Source organism: Gadus morhua, chromosome 15, assembly GCF_902167405.1.
Source record: "Gadus morhua chromosome 15, gadMor3.0, whole genome shotgun sequence".
NCBI classification, from domain to species: Eukaryota; Metazoa; Chordata; class Actinopteri; order Gadiformes; family Gadidae; genus Gadus; species Gadus morhua.
In genome coordinates this window covers 21,219,980-21,239,866 of record NC_044062.1, presented here as the reverse complement: position 1 = coordinate 21,239,866, position 19,887 = coordinate 21,219,980, and the positions used below count along the sequence as shown (strand labels likewise).

General features: G+C 43.7%; 1 protein-coding gene across 2 annotated transcripts in view; it reads left to right on the top strand.

The window, feature by feature from the left end:
• Positions 1-285: 285 nt before the first annotated feature.
• LOC115559907 (protein kinase C epsilon type) overlaps positions 286-19,887 on the top strand; it is an 80,931-nt gene continuing 61,329 nt past the window's right edge. The window contains exons 1-2 of one of the 2 annotated variants that reach the window (XM_030379090.1): positions 286-623; positions 960-1,594. In XM_030379090.1, coding sequence (XP_030234950.1) covers positions 1,247-1,594 — 348 coding nt within the window. In that variant the 5' untranslated portion in view covers positions 286-623; positions 960-1,246. The remainder of the gene's footprint in view (positions 624-959; positions 1,595-19,887) is intronic. The other variant, XM_030379091.1, reaches the window with a different exon arrangement.

Sequence of the window (19,887 nt, the reverse complement as noted above, 5' to 3'; positions counted from 1 at the left end):
TATTAAATATATAAAGTAGCTAGCCGCAATAGATAACGACGCGGGGATCTCTAATAATGGCTCATCTGTAATGCATTAAAGGGCTGCATCCAAGATAACAGTCCCGTGACCAGGTGTGTGTGTGGACAAACTCCGCCTGACCCCCCCCCCCCACACACACACACACACACACACACACACACACACACACACACACACACACACACACACACACACACACACACACACATCCCGTCTGTCACAAGCCTGTTTCAGCCCTGCCAGCCTCACAGCCAAACTGACGTGTTTTGCGCATTTCCTGCACCGTCGTCCAGAGCGAGAGAGAGAGAGAGGGAGCTCTGTAGGGGGAGGCAGAGCAAAGAGGAGGTAGATCCACAGCACACACAGGAAGTCAAAGCTCCAGCCGCAACAGGGGACACACAGAGACACCGAGGAGAGACGATAGATTAAAATATAAGAAGCCAGTAAGCCATCGCAGCAGCGGGGTGTTGCTCCGTTTGGATCCCGGGTCCCGTTCGTGCAGCTCGGCGAGACATTCCAGATGTCCCACGGCTGAGGAGGCGGCCGGAGCCTCCCACACAGCCTGCGACCAGACATAACGGACTGGCTTTGATTTCTCGGAGGTAAAAGCCCCCTAAAGCAATCGTAGCCTGGTCCTATTGTCCGTCATATAAAGGATTTAGTGTATGAAGCTGTTGGTATTTGGACCCAATGGACGTGTCTGCTTCCTGCGATACGTTTTCTCCAAGTCCTCCAGAGGCGGTGGGCTGCACGTCGCTGCGTCTCCACTGTTGTTGTGGATGGGCGGACGCGAGCTTGACCGGGCTGTATGGAATATGAATAAAGCCCCACGTCGCATATCTTGTCAGTGCACATCGTTGAAGGACACTTGCATAGCAAATCAGAGCAAATCGCCTAACTTATTGTGTTTGTTTACTTTATGCCGTTCTCTTATCCAGCTGTGGTGTCGGATTGAGTGAGCCAGAGGATCTCACGCTCTGCTGTCCATTCAGCTGGAAGGATTATATACAGTGAGCCTGCAGAGGACCGGCGGTCGGAACAGTCGTGCTATTCATACCTTGGCCTAGGAGAGCAGAGGACACGATCCGCTCCAAGCGCACCAGTTGCATCACACATCCATATTCTCCTCCTCCTCCTTCTACTCCTTGCCGGTGGATTGAAACAGGCGGATTTTTTTTATATTGTTAACTAAACAACCGTGTTGTGTTGTTTCATCTGAACTACCATGGTGGTTTTTAATGGGTTACTGAAGATCAAGATCCGGGAGGCGTTGGACCTCAAACCGACAGCTTGGTCCCTGCGACATGCCGTTGGTCCAAAGACGCAGACGTTCATGTTGGACACCTATATCGCTCTGAACGTGGACGACTCCAGAGTGGGCCAGACGTCCACCAAGCAGAAGACCAACAGCCCGGCGTGGAACGACGAGTTCAAGACCGAGGTCTGCGAGGGGAGGAAAATAGAGCTGTCGGTTTTCCACGACGCGCCCATTGGTTATGACGACTTCGTGGCCAATTGTACAATACAATTTGAAGACATCCTGCACAATGGGAGCAAACACTTCGAAGACTGGGTAAGCAAGAAGGTGTCCACATTTGACAGGCATTGGCAGATACCCCATACATAACTGTGGCAGGCCTCCGCATAGTTAAGCTATTACATTTATATTATTATATTATATTCCATCATAGTCTTTTTTATTATAACCTATAACATTTATGTGAAAAGGAATTCCCAAATGATGATGAGGGATTACAGCCTCGTAATCCGTCATTCAGTAGTTTTTTTCTGCATGTGCCCAAACTCGCACCTGTAAATAAGTGTGAGCACAGCACACACAAATACACACACACGCTCAGCACGCACACGCAAACACACACACACACACACACACACACACACACACACACACACACACACACACACACACACACACACACACACACAGTGTGTAGATATCACTGCCTTTGGTGTGTGAGTATTGTGCTCTTGTGGGATAAACCAGGAAACCAGGTTTGCAAACAGGAGGAGAGTGGTGAGGTGGGGCTCACAGAATGTTTATATAGGCGCACACATACACCTGGACAGTATAGAAGCAGCTTCTGTCCAGTGTGTTTGAGTGTATTATTAATGAGGCCATTAGGAGGAAAAGGGTAGGTAAATAGAATGAGAGAGCGAGAGAGAGAGCGAGAGAGAGAGAGAGAGAGAGAGAGAGAGAGAGAGAGAGAGAGAGAGAGAGAGAGAGAGAGAGAGAGAGAGAGAGAGAGAGAGAGAGAGAGAGAGAGCGCGAGCTCACCACACACACGCGTGCTTGTCATAAGAGCTCACCACTGGCTGAAGGGTGTAACAGTCTTATTAGGGAGACATTGTGTGATTGTGTATTGTGTTTATTGTAGGGAGTTTGAAAAAAGTGTTATTCTCCAACTAAATTAAATAAAATGCCAACACTATCAAGCCAGCCAGGACATTGTTTAGTATGTTCAGTTCAGAGTATACTTGGGTGGATGAATGCAAGCAGTTTAACTATTTGTGCTGTATACCATAAAAGCATTACCATTTACCCTACATATCATAGTGATATATAATGATTATGAGGTACTCAGGGCATCATCAAGATGGCATGAACAGAATATGCATTATATCTAAGTTTGCAGTCTGGGAAAAGCCTGCAACTCTCAAGCTAGACCCCTGACTGTCGGCTGGGTAGCTTTGGTGGTAGCTGGTAGCATAGCATGGGGGCTTGCTTGTGTATACATAGCAAATTATTATTATGCTCCCTCACCTAGCCTCCGCCCATTGCCAAGAAGGATAAATTGAACAGATATGTTTTGAACCTGTTATTTCTCATACTGTCAGTATCAGGTGAAGATGATGCACCAATAGACCCTTTTCACAGAGAGGTCTTCGCAGCGCGTACACAGTCATATGATTATTATTTATGCATTAATAATAACAATAATCTTTAATATTATATAAAACAGTAACTCATACTATTAGTGGCAAACTGCTGCCTATTTGATCAGTCCTAGACCAAGACTAAGACTTTGCCCTGATGGCAGTCACAATGTGACGATTGTGTGGATTGAATTACTCCTTTTTGATTCAATCCCGGGATGCAGTATCTTGCTTCCTGATCCTTAAGCTGAGTGTCAGATTCAAGGCAGACTATGACATCATCGTCTCTTTAACCCTGTTTCCAGCCTCTTGTTCATTTGGCCCGTCTTGTGCCCATTCATAACTTTTCAGCCTTCCTTTTAGCTCTTTTCTTCCTTCCATCTCTTAACTTTTCATGATTTTTTATCACCCTGTAAGTCAGCACAATAAGGCTATTAGTAAGGCTGCATTGTTGCTATTAAGAAGGAATAACTTTACATTTTACAATAAGGTTACATTAATTAATGCTTAATTAATACTTAGTTAATGAAATAAGCATTAACCAACAGTTATTCTACAGTTAAGCATAGTGCATGCGCACCACATTTGGTGTAATTTGAACTTGGGGTGTCTGAAACAAAGATTTTCAAAGTTTTCCAAGCATTAACGTGTTTTTCGCACACGTTTTTCAATGCCACAAACGGATACGGACAACGGACATCGTCGTTTTCTCAAGATCACTCAGGGGCGAGGACATAACTGTTACCAAAATATTGAGAGTGAATAAGAGTGATGGTTAAGAGCAAATGCCGTTTAGCTGCATTATCTGTTCTAACAAGGTTCTCTAGACTTGACTCGCTGCACAGTTTGCATACATGACATAACGGTCATGTGTCGCTTTGGCAATCAATGCACAGTTGGCAGGATACTTATCAACTAGGCCCGTAGCTAACAGCAAGCGGTATCCCTCAGTGGATGCAAGGTCAAAGTAATGGGTAGTTGGTTTATTTAAGGATGCAGTTTGTCATGTTGTCATTAATGCTTGGAAAACTGCAATATGAATTAAATAAATTTGTGAAATATGAATGAGGAGTGAGACAGTTCATAATTTGAGGATTTTGTGAACCGGTTTGTGTAAACTTTGTTTTGATTGGCTATCGTGTGACTGGCTAGGCAGGTATGGCTCTGGTCGTGGGAATGCTTTGATAGGCCCTGTTCAGACCTGCTGTGGAGCATAAGCATAAACATAGGCTACTGTACACAGATGAATACACACACACACAAACACACACACCAACCCAGACAGACAGACAGACAGACACTTAAGGCTTTTTGCCACAGATAGCACCTACCAGAGGAAATGCATTTTATATTTTGACTCTGCAGGCCTTCTTAACTATAGTGTTACATCGTGTCAAAATGGTTCTGCTTGGAAATCATCAACGATTCTCACACGCTGGCTTGGTACAAACCTAGACCACGGACATTTCCTCATTGAGTTGTCAAGAATTCACACACTCCCCTGAACATTACCGCAGTATACTTAGTGGAGCCAGTAGCCTTGTTAGAACTTGTCATCAAACAAAATGTAATAGGTGGGAGGAGGGAAGAGTATAGAACCACACAGTGTTCCAGAAAATAATGTTTCTGACTCAATACAAGACAGGCAGTGGGCGGGCACGGAGGGATGATGACTTAGAGACAAGAAAGAGTATTGAAACAAGCCGGCTTCATTTGAATGGCTGGCTATGTCGGGGAACAAGTGTGCCGGTATGTGTATGTCTGTGTGTGTGTGTGTGTTCCCCTTCTACCCATGGGTCAGTAGCACCAGCTTAATAGGAATATATCCATTATCTGGCATAGAAACATACAATTATGATTATGAACATTCATAACATAATAAGTAATTATGAATTGAAGAAAAAAAGGAAAAAGATGTGCGTCTTTCTTTACCCAACTTACAATCAAAAAGTCAGTGGTATTTGCATTAACAGTATGTATTTGCTTTTAGCAATACAAATTAGAAGCAGTATTAGTAATGTTCCATGATCCTAAAATGTTATCTATACAGATGGTGTCATAGATAAATATATTTGTATTTTTTTCTCCAATCATGACAGGACAGAGAAGGTCGAAGCACCAGTCAGTTTTATTATGACGTAGAACAGTGTTATGTATTACTTGTGTTAAAACATTGATTATAACCCTACACGTACACACGCAAACAGAGTTTGAATGAGGTAACACCTTGGCATCATCAGTGATCCCCTGATGTCCAGAGATGGTAGATGTAGATTATCCATCATTGCGCCCTTGCTCTGTGGGCTGCGGAGCCTGGCTGGGCCCGCCTTAGTACTTCCGCTCAATTTTAATTTCCCTTCAGTACTACGTATGGGTCTGCGGTATGTTAGTGGGTTTTCTCATGGACATATTATAAAATGGACAACGGACTCCAAAATGGCGCCCATTCATTCCTATGTAAACTGCTAAATGGCGCAGGGCAACATCAAGGAGAGATATGCTTCCACATCATGGGTCCCTAGCCACGCCCTACTTCATGACGTACCGGATGCAGAAATATTCTTGTTTTTTAGCATTGTTAACATTGTAGCATCATAAGCGAGAGGTCTGAGCGATCGCAGTCGCATTGTTTACCGACCATGGAAGTACAGGTTACTAATCCCCTGATGATTCTCTAATGTTTAATAATTATTATTTTAGATTAGTTTGGCCCTTTTTGACTTTATAAGAAAAGCACCTTGTATGCGTGCCTACCTTTTTGAATGTTAAAACAGAAATCATAATTACCACTCGTTTTTTTAAATATTTCTGTTTCTGAAACGAGAATCAAATGCCCAATATATACACAGACCCATCAGCTGGTGTACCCAGGGACCTATTATGTGTGGGTGCAATAAATAACACAGATATGATGGTGCCAGCCCCATCATTTTGATTGTTTTGTGCCAACTTGTGCTCCGTCATGCAAGCTCCAAGTGTCACACTGCTTAAGAAACAGATTCCTTCCAACTAACTATTTACGAAAAATGCAATCAATAACTTATGTACAAATAAATGGTTACATTTTAACCAGCAACGAAGTTGGAGTGGCCTACACTAGGGTTGCCGCGGTGTGGACATTTTCACACCGAGTAATACGCTCGTGTCAACACCGGTATTACCGGTATAAACGATATTAACTTTGAAACTATAGGTCAACCGCCATCTTCTCCGTCAACTCTCCTCTCACACTCAGTGACAGCGGCTGGCAGCGCGCTAATACTCGGCGTCTTATAACGTTCTTTATACAACGGGGGGCCTAAATCCAGCGATCTGATTGGTTCCTAACTGTTGTATAATGAGCGTATACATAACTGCTATGACGCCCGATCATTTTGTGAAAGTATCACTCCGCGCCTTGAAGTGGAAACTGTTACAAACGTTCTCTCGGAGGGACGCTAAAGTGTGTTGCATAGCGACCGTCGTGCATTTTGAAGGCAGCCAGGAGGGACTACTTTTTGGTAGTCTTTAATAAAACGGCTGCTTTGACTTTCTTGGTTTCTTTTTAAATGTAGTGTGTCTATGACTTTCGTTTCGCCATAACAGTAACCGTTGTATAAAAGCAATAGATCACTTCAGTCAGTGGCATGTGCTCATTATACCACTGTGAAGGGGGTCGCCGGCCCTCCGCTGCGCGTCGGGGCCGGACAACGCCCCTTAACAGTGGTATAATGAGCACATTATACGCCAGCACAGCCTGGCGTGATCTATTGCTTAAATATATGATAGTATAATATAATTTTATATATCATAATATCACGGCCAAAAGCTCTGTGAGCCTCCGGATGGCCGTAGCGCGGGGAGCTCACGTAGGGATTGCGCTTTGCGGGGTTTGTTTAACGGCGTTGCTATGGTTACCGGTCTTGTAAGGAAGCACGTCAATTCTCGGCGCGACAATTCTCCCGCACAGAGCAGAACTGTGGCCTATTCTACACATTTTAATTTTCTTAATTATAATTATATTATTCATTTTTACTGAATTAGTTTTTTATTACTGAGAAAAAAAAAAAAAAAAGTCGTTGTTGCCGGTGTGCAACACAGAGTAATCGGTGTTGGCCTCAACACCGGTAAAACCGGTAATACCGTATACCGCGGCAACTCTAGCCTACACACATTGTAATACACCAACATTGTTAACTGTCATACATAGCTAAACAAGCAAATGAAAAATGTAATACCAACGCTACTGATGTGTTAATTAGACTATTAACAATAATATAAAATTATACCGTAATGCACCTGTTCTTTGTCTGTGGATCTTTTGAATAAATGGATCAATATGGTGAATCACAATGATCGCAAGCAGAGGACCGTGAGAGTTATGAGCAGCAGCTGAACCAAAATCGGACACGTTAAAGGAGCACTGAACTAAGCCCTCTCGGATGCCAGGTCGAAACAACATTTGTTTCACTACGACTCTTTTCAGCTGCACACCCCTCCTTCTCCAGCAAAAAAATAATTAGAGAAAACGGCTAACAAAATGCTTGAGGTGGCGTTTTGAAAGGACATAAAGATAAATATGAGCCTTCGATTGTTATCCAGACATTTTTTGCGGATACGCATTCCTGTTCCCCACTTGTATTGGAGTGAACGGAGATATCTACTTCTGGGCTCTATGAATCGAGGGACCCGTCCACAGCCCGCTTAAACAGCTGCAATACTCAGCTTGGCCGCTGAGCACTGGTGGATTGCGGAAGTATGCACTGTTCCTGGGGGCTTGATCCAGAGTGGCACTGGGCAGATCCAATAGTTTTAAACTTCCTCAGACACCCGCCTTCAAGTGAGTTAACTTTTGTAAATTGAGTAGGTCCAGATTCTCTGTGCAAATGAAATGAAGTATGAGAGTCTGGTAGGACCAGGCTATGTGCTACGATGACCCCTCTGTGAAAAGGGTGTATTGGTGCATCATCTTCACCTGATAGTAAGACAATATGAGAAATATCTGGATCATAACAAATCAGTTAAATTGATCTTGGCCTCCTCTTCTTCTTGGCATTGGGGGGAGGGTAATAATAATAAATAAAGTCTGCTGCCAGTCAGAGTTTTAACAACAATGGACAACAACACAGAGAACACAGTTCACACTTTGACAGACACTCGACTTCTCTATGGGACCAACGTGAACCAACAGTTGAACCGCTTGACGCCATGTTTACCGTTCAATGGGAAAGAAGGCTCGTCGCCATTATTATGTCCATGGTCGTCGCATGGACTATACGTCATCCAGCTCAGGTTGCGTAGCCGTGCGTGTGCGCGTGTCGGCTCATCAGCATCTGTACCACGGCGGCCCGTACCGCAGCAGCACACCTCTCCCAAGTGGCCAAGTTGGCCTGGCCTGGCCAGACTGGCCACACTCACACTGCCAGATTTGAGTACGGTTAGGGGTGAAAACGGCCACGACCAGATGGCATAGTATGAGTGCACCCTAAGAGAGCAAAATAATCACTGTGTATTAGGGATCGACCGATATATCGGTCGGCCGATATTATCGGCCGATATTCGCGTTTTTTACGTGTATCGGTATCGGCCGATACGCGGCCGATTTTCGCCGATATTTTTTTCGCCAATTTTTTTTTTTTTTTTTTTTTTTTTACTTGTTCTACCTCACCTGTTTTTACTATTTGTTAAATATAGTTTTTTATATTGAAGTTCAATAAATGTTCCTTTTTTTAATTGAGACTTGTAACATTTGTTATCAGTGTAATTTTTATGATTGAGGGAGCAAAAAAAAAGAAAAAAAAAAAAAGAAAAAGTAAATCGGCTCTAAATATCGGTATCGGCGTATCAGCGTATCGGCTAAGGCTGATGAAAAAATATCGGTATCGTATCGGCCCTAAAAAATCCGTATCGGTCGATCCCTACTGTGTATACAAGCAAGCCACCATGCTATGCTACCTTGTCTGTGTTTGTGTGTGTGTGTGTGTGTGTGTGTGTGTGTGTGTGTGTGTGTGTGTGTGTGTGTGTGTGTGTGTGTGTGTGTGTGTGTGTGTGTTTCACCTACATAAAGACATGATTAGGAGCAGCTCAGGCTCAGAGCAAACAAACCTCAGACACACAAATATCTATTAGGCGTATCAAAGCTCATTTGCTGATGGAAGCTAGTAGGATATCTAAACAACCCTATGGCTTCTTACCGTGACACAGCCTGACCCTAGTAGTTTGAACCGTGACCTCACCCCTTTTCCCCATTTCACCAAACATTTGGATGATTCACTGGTAAGGAAATGGCAATTCATTGAATTTGCTACTGTCCATTTCTTTCATCTGCTTTGTATTTTGAGGTTGTTTTTTATTGGCTTAGCAAATCGGCAAAATCGGTCAATTTAACCAACTAAGAATGGACCAAAAAACTGGAGCACGTGTCATGACAGCTCTAGCTTGGCACCGTGCAAAACTTCCTCTTCCAAACTCAGCAATATGACTCTGCAATGTTTTGCTAACTTTGACTTATCTGTTGTTCCCTCTTTATCATCCAATTTCTTCAATATTTTATACAAACATATTGTTGTAAGAGGAAAGAGAGATGTTGCCACAGGTGCCATTTTGAAAACAAGGTTGTGGTTTTTTTTCGCCTGTTTGGAAACAATTTCACTCCAAGTGCTGTCTACAACGGCTGGTTTGGCTTTGTGGTGCAGAATCTGGGTCACAGTGGAAAGAGTCACCTCTACTCACTTCATAAGGCATCATTTTATCACTGTCACTTTGTCACTGGGTCGTAAAGTCTTGGGGTTTGTTACAATTTTCCACCCATGAATAAAATGTATGTAACTGTTTGGGCGTCACAAGTCAAACACTGAAGCATTGAGCCGTTAAATGCAGTCATAGATGCAGGAAGGCTTTTAAGCTTTGGTTTTAAGGCTGACACCTAAACAACTATATTTTTCTGTTTGTCCGTCTGTGTCCATTTATATTTTCATCTTTGAAAAAGATTGGGCTAGATAATTCATGGCAAGGCAAATTTTTCATTATTTTTTTTAACGTGGCAATTACCAAAAACTGCAATAGCCTTGCTTCTTGTGTCCTACCAGATGGTTATTGGCTTTGTATTCAAACATTTCTACCCATAACTAGGCTGTAAGTGAGTGGCATGCTGTGTTGCAACAGTGGAACGAGTGTGGTGGGCCTTGTGGATTTAGAGATGATTCCACTCCGATCTGACAGAACATAGGCCTCTTACTAAAGAAAGACAAATTATCTGTCGAGAAAAAGCTCTAAAGACATCTCCCATGCTGACAGTCAAAGAAAATCAGCATGAAAGTCATTCTTCTTAATGATAATCCAAAATGTGACTTCTATTGCTTTTAAAAAACAAGCACCTTGCACACATTGGTACTGATTGCTGTGATCCTCAGTAGGGATTGGTCAGAATATTAGATTATTCGTTCCTGATCGGTCAAAGTCGATTTTTAACATTTGGACCGTTAACATTTTTTCCCATTCAAATAAACAAGAATTAACAGACGGAACTAATGTTGGACAGGTGTCCAAGAGCATTATCCCGCTTATACCACGGTCACTTGCCATAGAAAATAAATGAAGCCCATTCATTTATAGGGGGATTATTTGTTTATCAACACGGCGGATGTGCGCGCAGTATGATCGCCATAAGAAAATTTGTTTGACCGGTTGCCGTGGTTATCTCCGTGCGGTTAATTTGCAGTTATCTCCGTGCGGTTAATTTGCAGTTGCGGATTTAATTAGCGATGTTGTCATCTTACTGGTAGGCATTAAACTGTAATCAGAAAATTCGGTTATATGCTATAGACCCTATATTATCTGTGGTATAAAGGCTGGGACGAATTTCAAATGATACGTACTCTTTATGTTGAAAGCATAGACCAGCCTTTATACCACAGATACTGCAGGGACTATAGCATAACGGTGTTTTCGGATTACAGTTTAATGCATTTTTCACAATTTACCAGCCTTCGTTTTGAGGGCTGAACAGACAATTGGACTGGAGCTACTTAGCAGGTAGCGGTTGTTTTGCGTTTAAGATACTAAGTGATTTCTTGCAGATGATTCATGGCCTCCTTTTTGAATGTCGGCACACATCGAATAATCGATTATTCGTTCATACCACCCAGCCGATTATTTGACCATGAAAAATTTGAGTTATTCACATCCCTAATCCTCATTGGATTGCATTCCACTCTGTATGTTGTCCTTTTCTTTCATATAATCCACAATGTCGTGGTGAGCTGCACCTCTAGTTTGGAGAGAGACAGGGCTGGTTCCTTTGTGGGCCGTGGTTCAGCGGCCACCTCTCCATGGACCAAAGAAAGCTGGAGAAAGGCTGAATGTGTCTCAGAATAGAGGGTGAGGAGGGGGAGAGGGGGAGCAGGGGGGGGGGGATTTGAGTCACACGGTAGGCCACAACTTCCTGTTTTCACTCGCCATGTTTACTCTCCAAAAAAAGAATGGATGACAGATAGGAGAAGGATGGATTGTTCCCTCAGGTAACTCCCCCAGTACCTCCCTCCCTCCCTCTCCGCTACAATCAGCCCATCTCTCCTCCCCCACCCTCCCTGCCCCTATCTTTTTCCTACTCACATATTATCCTCTGGTGTCTTCCACCTCCAGCCCCTCTGGTACAGTGCATTTTTTAAATGTACAGTGACTTTTCCCTTTGTTTTAGACTGTTATAGGACGTTTGTATACAGGTTCTACGTCTGCTTAACTAGAAAAATCAAACTCCCGAGCCAGGAGGAGTCTTCGCACTCAGCGAGAACGCCACTTAATAAGTGCCTGAAACAGCTAGTTTGCGCTCAAACTTTACTTCCGTAACACTGGTTATTGTGTGCAGTTGGCTAGGCTTCAGTGCAGAGGTTCAAAAGTCATCAAGCCTATCCATTGCAAATAATTAAAGCTGCAAATAAAACGGAAGCAAATGGACTATGGAAATACTCAGCGTTGTGATCTTCTCTACACGGCCGGGATTACAGCTGCGTCTTACAGCGGTGAAAATAGCCGACACAGTTGGTTGCTGCGGGTCTGCTTTCCCGAACTCACCGTTGTGTTTCAGGAGCATATGTTGCCGCATAGTACTTGAGGTACTCTGGTAGCTCGATTTCGCTTGGCATATTTTACATTCCACCTTATGATCTCCTATTTCTTTAAAGTATTTCCATTCTTCGCTGCTTTTTGGCTTTAACCGCCATCTCTTAACTTTTTTAATTCTGGCGTGCCTGAACACGGCACGCGCCACACAGAAATTTGATACATTTCATTTGCCTTTTCAAGGCATGCGTTAGTGGCGCCGCACAGAAAATTTATACATTTGCTTCAGAAAACTTTGTTTGTGTGTGTATATGCAAACTCGAGTTTGCCTGTCCACCAACCGAGTTCATTTGTAACAAGGAGTACTCGAGTAATCGATTCCTCATGTCCATCCCTAATATAGATATTAGTGGGCCCCTAACACAGTATTTGAAGACGTTCCCGAAATTCAGCCGTGGTGCAGAATTACAGCCACTACGAGCCAGTCGTACATTGAGCTTTCCCCAAACGCGTCTGTAGCTTTAATGCAAATGAGGAGGAGAGAGACGGGTCAAGGAGGAGGCTGGGGGTGTGGCCCTGAGCAGCTTGCGACAACGGTACCATGCGCTCTGTTTACAGTGGATGTATCGCAGTGGCAAGGCGCACACAGCCTTCGGCCGTGTTCTGTAATTAGTCTAGAAATCTAAATAATATCATATTATACCCAGATATTTATATCATCTAATATATATTATCACGGCCAAAAGCTGTGTGCTCCTCCAGACGATATTATGAATCTCAAACAACTGCGTTGGCTTCTCCGACGTCTCTGGTTCTTCCACTTCCACATTAATCTGAAGTAGACTGGACCGCGACATGGCGGAGAAAGGGATTGTTGACCGCGATTGTCTCCCACCGGAACCTCGCTGCCCGCTGCCGAGGGTGCACCGCCTTGGTAGCGCGCAGCGCCTCGGCAGCAGGCAGCGCGCAGCGGGCAACAAGCAGCGGGCAGCTGTGCTCTAGCGGGAGACAATTGCAGGCAACAATCCCTTTCTCCGCCATGTCGCGGTTCATGTACTTCAGGGAGTCAAAGCCAAGGTTCCTTTCCCCCAATTCCTTCTCAAAAAATGGCTGCGATAACCCCCCCCCCCCCTACGAGTTTGGTTGTGGAAATACCAGAGACTTCAGAGTCTGACGTGTTATGCTCCATAACCCCAACAGCAGAACGGTTATCCAAATAACAAAGAAGTGTACAACACTTGCGTTACATTCCTGGAGCTCTAAATCTAAACAATATCATATTATGCAGATATCTATATCATATAATACATATTATCACGGCCAAAAGATGTGTGCGCCTCCAGATGAAATTATGAATCTCAAACGACTGCGTCGGGTTCTCCGACGTCTTTGGTTCTTCCACTTCCTCATCAATCTGAAGAAGACTGAACCATGACATGGAGGAGAAAGGGTTTGTTGCCCACGATTGTTGACCGCCGGAGCCTCGCTGCCCGCTGCCAAGGGACCACCACCTCAGCAGCGGGCTGCGCCGAGGCACCACTGCCTGGGCAGCGGGCAGCGGGCAGCAGGCAGCGGTCAGTGGTTAGCGCAGAGGCTGTGATGCCCCTCGGCGGTGGTGCCTCGGCAGCGGGCAGCGGGGCTTCAGCGGGAGACAATCGAGGGCAACAATCCCTTTCTCCTCCATGTCGCGGTTCATGTACTTCAGGGAGTCAAGCCAAATTTCATTCCCCAATTCCTTCTCAACCATGGCTGAGATAACCTGAGATAATAATAAGTCAGAGAACCTTACGTGTTATGCGCCATAACACCAACAGCAGAACGGTTATCCAAATAACAAAGAGGTGTGTGATAAATAATCACACATGCACACAATTCAATTCAAACTTGCTTGTGGGACTTGGGGATTGTTACAGCAGGAGACGGCGGGGTTTTGTGCTGAACACAGCAAGAATTTCTTGATATTCCAGTGAATCAGTCAATTCCCTTTCAAATGAAAGCAGGGACAAAGAGTTCAGTCTATCTGTCAACATTGTTGCCCTGGTGCCTGTTTTTATCAGATAGACAGATGAAAAGAGTCTCTCCATAGTATGGATGGGCATTCGATCAAGTTGTCTTAGTCGATTGTCGGGAGAATTAACGATCAATTAGTCGATTAATCGTTAATATTTTACATTAAATGTATTTCCGACCAAGTATAACAGCACCGGGACTTTTAACTATACATGTATTTCTCTGCTGTTTATGTTCTGCTAGCTAGTGTGCGTGTTGCTTTGCAACAGTTCAGTCCCAGTCGCGGATCCATTTGTGTTGGCGGTGCCAAATAAATCATTAAATAAACAAACAAATGTTAACTAATTAATGGTGCTTGTAGAACTGTTGTATAAAAGCAATATCACACTCGAGGTCGTGCTGTTGTAGTGAATATCAGCACGGCTGTGATTATCTTCGGCACAATCACAGCCGTGCTGATACAATGCACTCATTCTCGTGTGATATTGCTTAATTCCTGAATTGTGTGCTGCTGTCCTTGAGCCCTTCGATCAGATCAGTACAATCTGTAACTGATAGTGTGGAAGATTGCAAGCTCTTAGTGGCGTAGTCGCTGACTTCAAATAACTGGTTGAATGTGACAAGCAGAAACAACAACTTTTTCGTTTTCATTTGGTGCAGTTGGGAGTCAGTTTCAAGTTTTGTTTGGCCAGAACTTTTGGAGAATGTGGTGAGGGTCTCCACAATAGGTCCCAGGAGCGTCAACGCCTTACTGACTGCATTTGACCATGAGCTCCACCTCACATCACAGGATCTCTCCAGCTCCAGTGATTTTTGCCCTGGTCGTATCTGCTTTTGAATTTCCAGAAATTTGACATGTCTGTGCGCCCCAGTCATAAAGTAATGCAAGCTGTTTATGATATCGAAAAACGTTGAAATGCCAGGAGACACTTTAGCTGCTGTGCACAGGACAAGGTTAAGTCTATTTGAGTTACAATGCACATATAGCGTGGGGAAACGTCTTCTTCAGTATCACATGTACCCCGCCTCTGTTCCACGACATGACTGATGCGCCGTCAAACCCAAATCCGACGCACAGCCCTGGGTCCAGCTGCAATGGCTCCAGCACTTCCAAAATCATAGCCGATATTGCCTCTGCAGTCATGTTGTCCGTTTCCACAAATCCCACAGCCCGTTCTTTCAATGTGCCATTGTGCAGGTATCTGACACTGCCAACAGCTCTCTTTTTGCCAAGTCTTTGCAATCATCTGCTAAAATCGCATAATATGTGTCCGACTCATCATGCAAATTTGCCTTTTATTTCTTTGACAAGGAGTGATGCTGCAATTTCCAGTATCTCATTTTGGATAATGTGGTGCAGCAGATTACCATTCTTGGGTAATTCATCCATTCGCCTTTTTATTTCTGGGTCATATTTAGAAACGAGGTCAAGTAGTTCCAAAAAGTTGTTTTATGCATCTGGGTTTTCCTGATGACTCGCAATGGGATTTCTTGTTTTGCACAGAACAGGGCGAGATCCATTGCCATCATGATGTGCTGTCTATTTATTTTATTGAAGGACATGTCGCTGGCATCGTTGTTCAGCTGGTTAATAATATTTCCCCGTCCTGGCTGGTGACTTTGCTTGAAACCATCCATTTTCCCCAGCGCTGCAGCATGAGCCCTGCTGGCTTCATGTTTGCCACAACCCTCAGAAAAATGTTTCCAGTCTTTGAAGCCCGTATTAATGATCTAGCCTCATTAGCTGCTTCAGGGAAATGACAAGACTTACAAAAAACATCTTTCCCCGATATTTGCTGCTCATTGAATTTCGTTGTACCTGTACAATGACAATAAAGCTTTCTATTCTATTCTATTCTATTCTATATGCGTGTGGCTTGGAATGTACGGAGTTTGGGCTGGCTTGCAGGCTCATCTATTGATGACAGGTCTAGCGGAGGTTGTGATAGGTGATCTTGGTGAACAGCGTTTATATGCTGCTGAACCCTGTCTCCTCCTATAACACATAAAACGCTATCAGTTAAATTACCTCTGCCAACTGCCAATATTATTTTTCTCTCCAGAAAATGACAGCCAGACACTAACGTTAATGTTAGCCTAACTGTTAGCCTACTTGCCTTGCAGGTGTGAGGGGGTGGCTACGGGAGGACTTGATGGGGAGAGGGCGGCCTAGCAGGATGGTAACTAGTCACTTGTAACCGTGTTACTTAAAATGGCAGGAGTTTCCTCCTCCTGCTCCTCGTAGCGTTTCTTGCTGAATTTAAATGAAAACAAGCTGCTTTGCTTTGCGTTTCATCGTAGCTAATAGCTAGCTAACGTCTGCGTCTGTCGCATTGAGCTTGCTTGAAAAGCTTGCGCGCCAACGTCATTCATTTCATTGGATCACTTGCAGCCTGTGGGCAGGCAGTCAACATGTGGGGTAGAAGCCACTTATTGGCTGAGAAGCTTTTGCTCAAAGCTTTCCTCAGGCTTCTTATTGGATGAACAGCTAGAATGAAAATCACTCACTACTCACTATAGGCCTGTGTCAAAATGGGCGGACCTAAAATGGGTAGCGCCGCGGGTGGCCGGAGCAATGCTAACAGCCCAAATAGCTTCCATGCATTGGCTAGGGGCAGTGTGGATAGCTTCCGAATCTGCAGTTTTTAACCACTAATATTGCAACAACTTAGTTTGCGTACCGGGAGTTCATTTAAAAATATTTTTTCAAGCCTGTGCCTTACCGGTAGGTCCATGTTTACAGGAAGTCCATAAAAGTTGATTAGCGAAAGCACCCGACTTCAGTTCAAGGAGGAAAGTCGTTGAATTTATAATTCCATGGAAATGCTTGTTAAACTCCAATAATTGTTTCTTACACAACTTGTTTTTCAATTTATTCCAAGCTCTCGTCAACATAACAATCCAGCATCGCCACAACGGCTGGAAACAACTTACTGTGCACAACCACGTAAATGGCTACCTTAATGAATATAATACATGCGCCAAGTTGAATTTGTTAATTTATGTGTTGAAGGTCTGTGGGTTCAATTTTCGCCGGAATTACACTTTAAGGAATGCAAGGAAGGAGAAAGATAACAAGGACAACAATTCTTCTATCTTCCAACAAGCCCTGAGCAGGGACCGCTGCTTTGGGTTAGCACTGTTGCACCTTTTTCTCTAGACTGGGTATCCCCGCCCATTCTGCCGGCGATTTGAGTTCGCCCTGCACAAGGGTCTCCGGAGCAAGCCCCCAGGAACAGTGCATACTTCCGCAATCCACCAGTGCCCAGCGGCCAAGCCTGGTATTGCAGCTATTTAAGTGGGCTGTGGACGAGTCCCTCGATTCATAGAGCCCAGAATTAGATATCTCCGTTCACTCCAATACAAGTGGGGAACAGGAATGTGTCTCCGCAAAAAATGACTGGATATCAATCAAAGGCCCATAATTATCTTAATGCCATGTCCTAAAAAAATTACGTTTCCTCTTTTCAAAACGCCACCTCGCGTTTTATTAGCCGTTTTATGTTATTATTTTTGGCTGGAGAAGGAGGGGTGGGCAGCTGAAAGGAGTCGTAGTGAAACAAATGTTGTTTCGGCCCGGCATTCAAGAGGGCCTATAGTGCCCCCTCTTTGCATTTGCTTGTTTAGCTGTGTATGGCAGTTAACAATGTTGGTGTAATACAATTATTTATGTAGGTAGGCTACTCCAACCTCATTGCTGGTCGATATGTTACCATTTATTTGTATATAAATTATTGATTGCATTTTTAGTAAATAGTTGGAAGGAATCTGTTTCTTAAGCAATAACATTGAACTGTCTTTTTTTCTAGGCCTACATAGATTTACTATGTTGTTGGTGTTACATGATAGATGAAGCAATCTTTCATATTTATGAAGTTAACTTACTGCCATGCAGGGTTCGAGTTATGATTCCATCTTTGTGGGGGTCTCTTGAAGTTGTTGAGGGGGGGGGGGGGGGGGATGAATGGCCGCCATTTTGGAATCTGGTGTCCATTCTATAATATGTCCATGGTCTGGAGAAGAGCAATACATTTATTTCTGCTTCCGATACGTTTTCGCAGGAGCCAATCACCAAGCTGGCTTGGTACAGTCAAATCGCGTACAGTCAGTTGAACTAGGCCTGTTGATCACCCTCATGTGCTGAAGAAAATTACAGCAGCCCAACGTGCAATGTATGATTGAGTTTCGTCTGGCAATAGCCAGACTACTATTTCTCCCCTTTCATACTAAAATAAACACATTTGTATGCATAATAATCATCAAAAATATATATCATAAAAATATTCTTGTAATTATAATGATGTTAGCAAATTTACTTTCATTGGTTGATAGATCAAACAATGCAGACCAGTTTGGTTAGAGGTTTTGGAAGCTGTAGGGTTTCAAAACTTGTTGCGCTTGAATCAGAAAATGTCGCCTGATTGTTAAAGGGAATACATTGACTTTCAATCCCAGGTGCGTGAAACCCAACAATACTAACGGTGGATAAACGAAGGGAGGAAGGGAGCGGAGAGGTGGGGGATGTTGTTTGATTGTTTTCTTTGAATGGTGCTCTCTTCTGTTCCCTCTCTTGACGACTCTCAAATCGTCTCCCTGGCAGCTTTCATATGATTGATTCAGGACGAGCAGAGCGATTGACAGAGAAACTGACACCATTGTATTTCACTGCTTCACAATATACTTTTAAGATAATTGGATGAAATTAAGGATGATAATAAGCTATTTCCCAGTTTGCCAGGGATATAGCCTGTCTGCCTGAAACTTTTCATGACTGTACTTTCAGTCTGTCTATAATCATATTAGGTAAATATTTCCTCATTTTCTCTTTCTAAATTTAAATTGGATCCTCAGAATAAGAAAAGATATAGTACTTCACTAATCCCAGACAGGAAATTCTTTATTTATTGTGTGTAATAATTGCTTGCAGGGCTGTAGTCCACCAAAGAAAATATCGGTTGACTGAAATTAGACCTACTCTTCGACAAATCGATTGGTCGATGGGGGTAAAACAAATCGGCCTCTTATCTCTGGATGAACTAAATGGTCCACAGTGCACTGAGTGCACTCTACTCTAACTGGTAGCCCAAATATCTCCTAAGTGCTATGTTGAGCAAGCCAGTGTCTCTCAGAAACACTCTTGGTCCGAGTCCGCTTCGGTGTTAAATGGGGTTCCTGCCGTGCTGCGCATAAGACCACCCCTGCCGGAAGATACCATTTGAGGTGTTCTGCGTTTAATGTAACGAGTCCCAATGGATGGCGCTGCGACGCGGGCCAAGGGGCCAATTCTGATGTGTTCACACTTTAAAGTTTGTTGAGGGTTGAACAAAAGATGACTGAGTCACCTCAAGCAGACAGCCTTAAGAAAGTAACTTATACCTACTGTGGTTAATCACATCCTTTTATGCCGTCCTTTTTAGCAAGATGCTGCCAAAGCAAAAATGTCTGACCTGGGACAAGGAGTTTGAGCCGAGTAAATATCCAATAGTGATGATGGCATCGTGAAAAATCCTTATTTTTGAACTGATCTTTTGTAGGATCCGGTACGTACTTTTAGTATCTTCAAGCGGATCGTTCATTTCGTGGTTCTGCGCATGCTCAGAACCAAATCGAAAACGGCAGTTTTCACATTGATTTCCATGTTCTAAACCTTTTTATTGTGATCGCTCAGTTTGAGACAAGGTAGCAAAATTAAGACTAGTTATGTCTATAAAACCAAGGTTTTTTTTAACACAAAACGAATGCATGCAATCTTTGCAATGACATCTATAGGAGCTGATGTTTTCTGTCCCCTACAAAGGGGCCATGATGTTTTGCAGTGAAGTACCAATATGTGGCCAACGCTTCCTCACAAACAGGAAGAGGGAAGAGAAAACAACTCCACCACAACACACACAACCCACCCACCCACCCACCCACCCACCC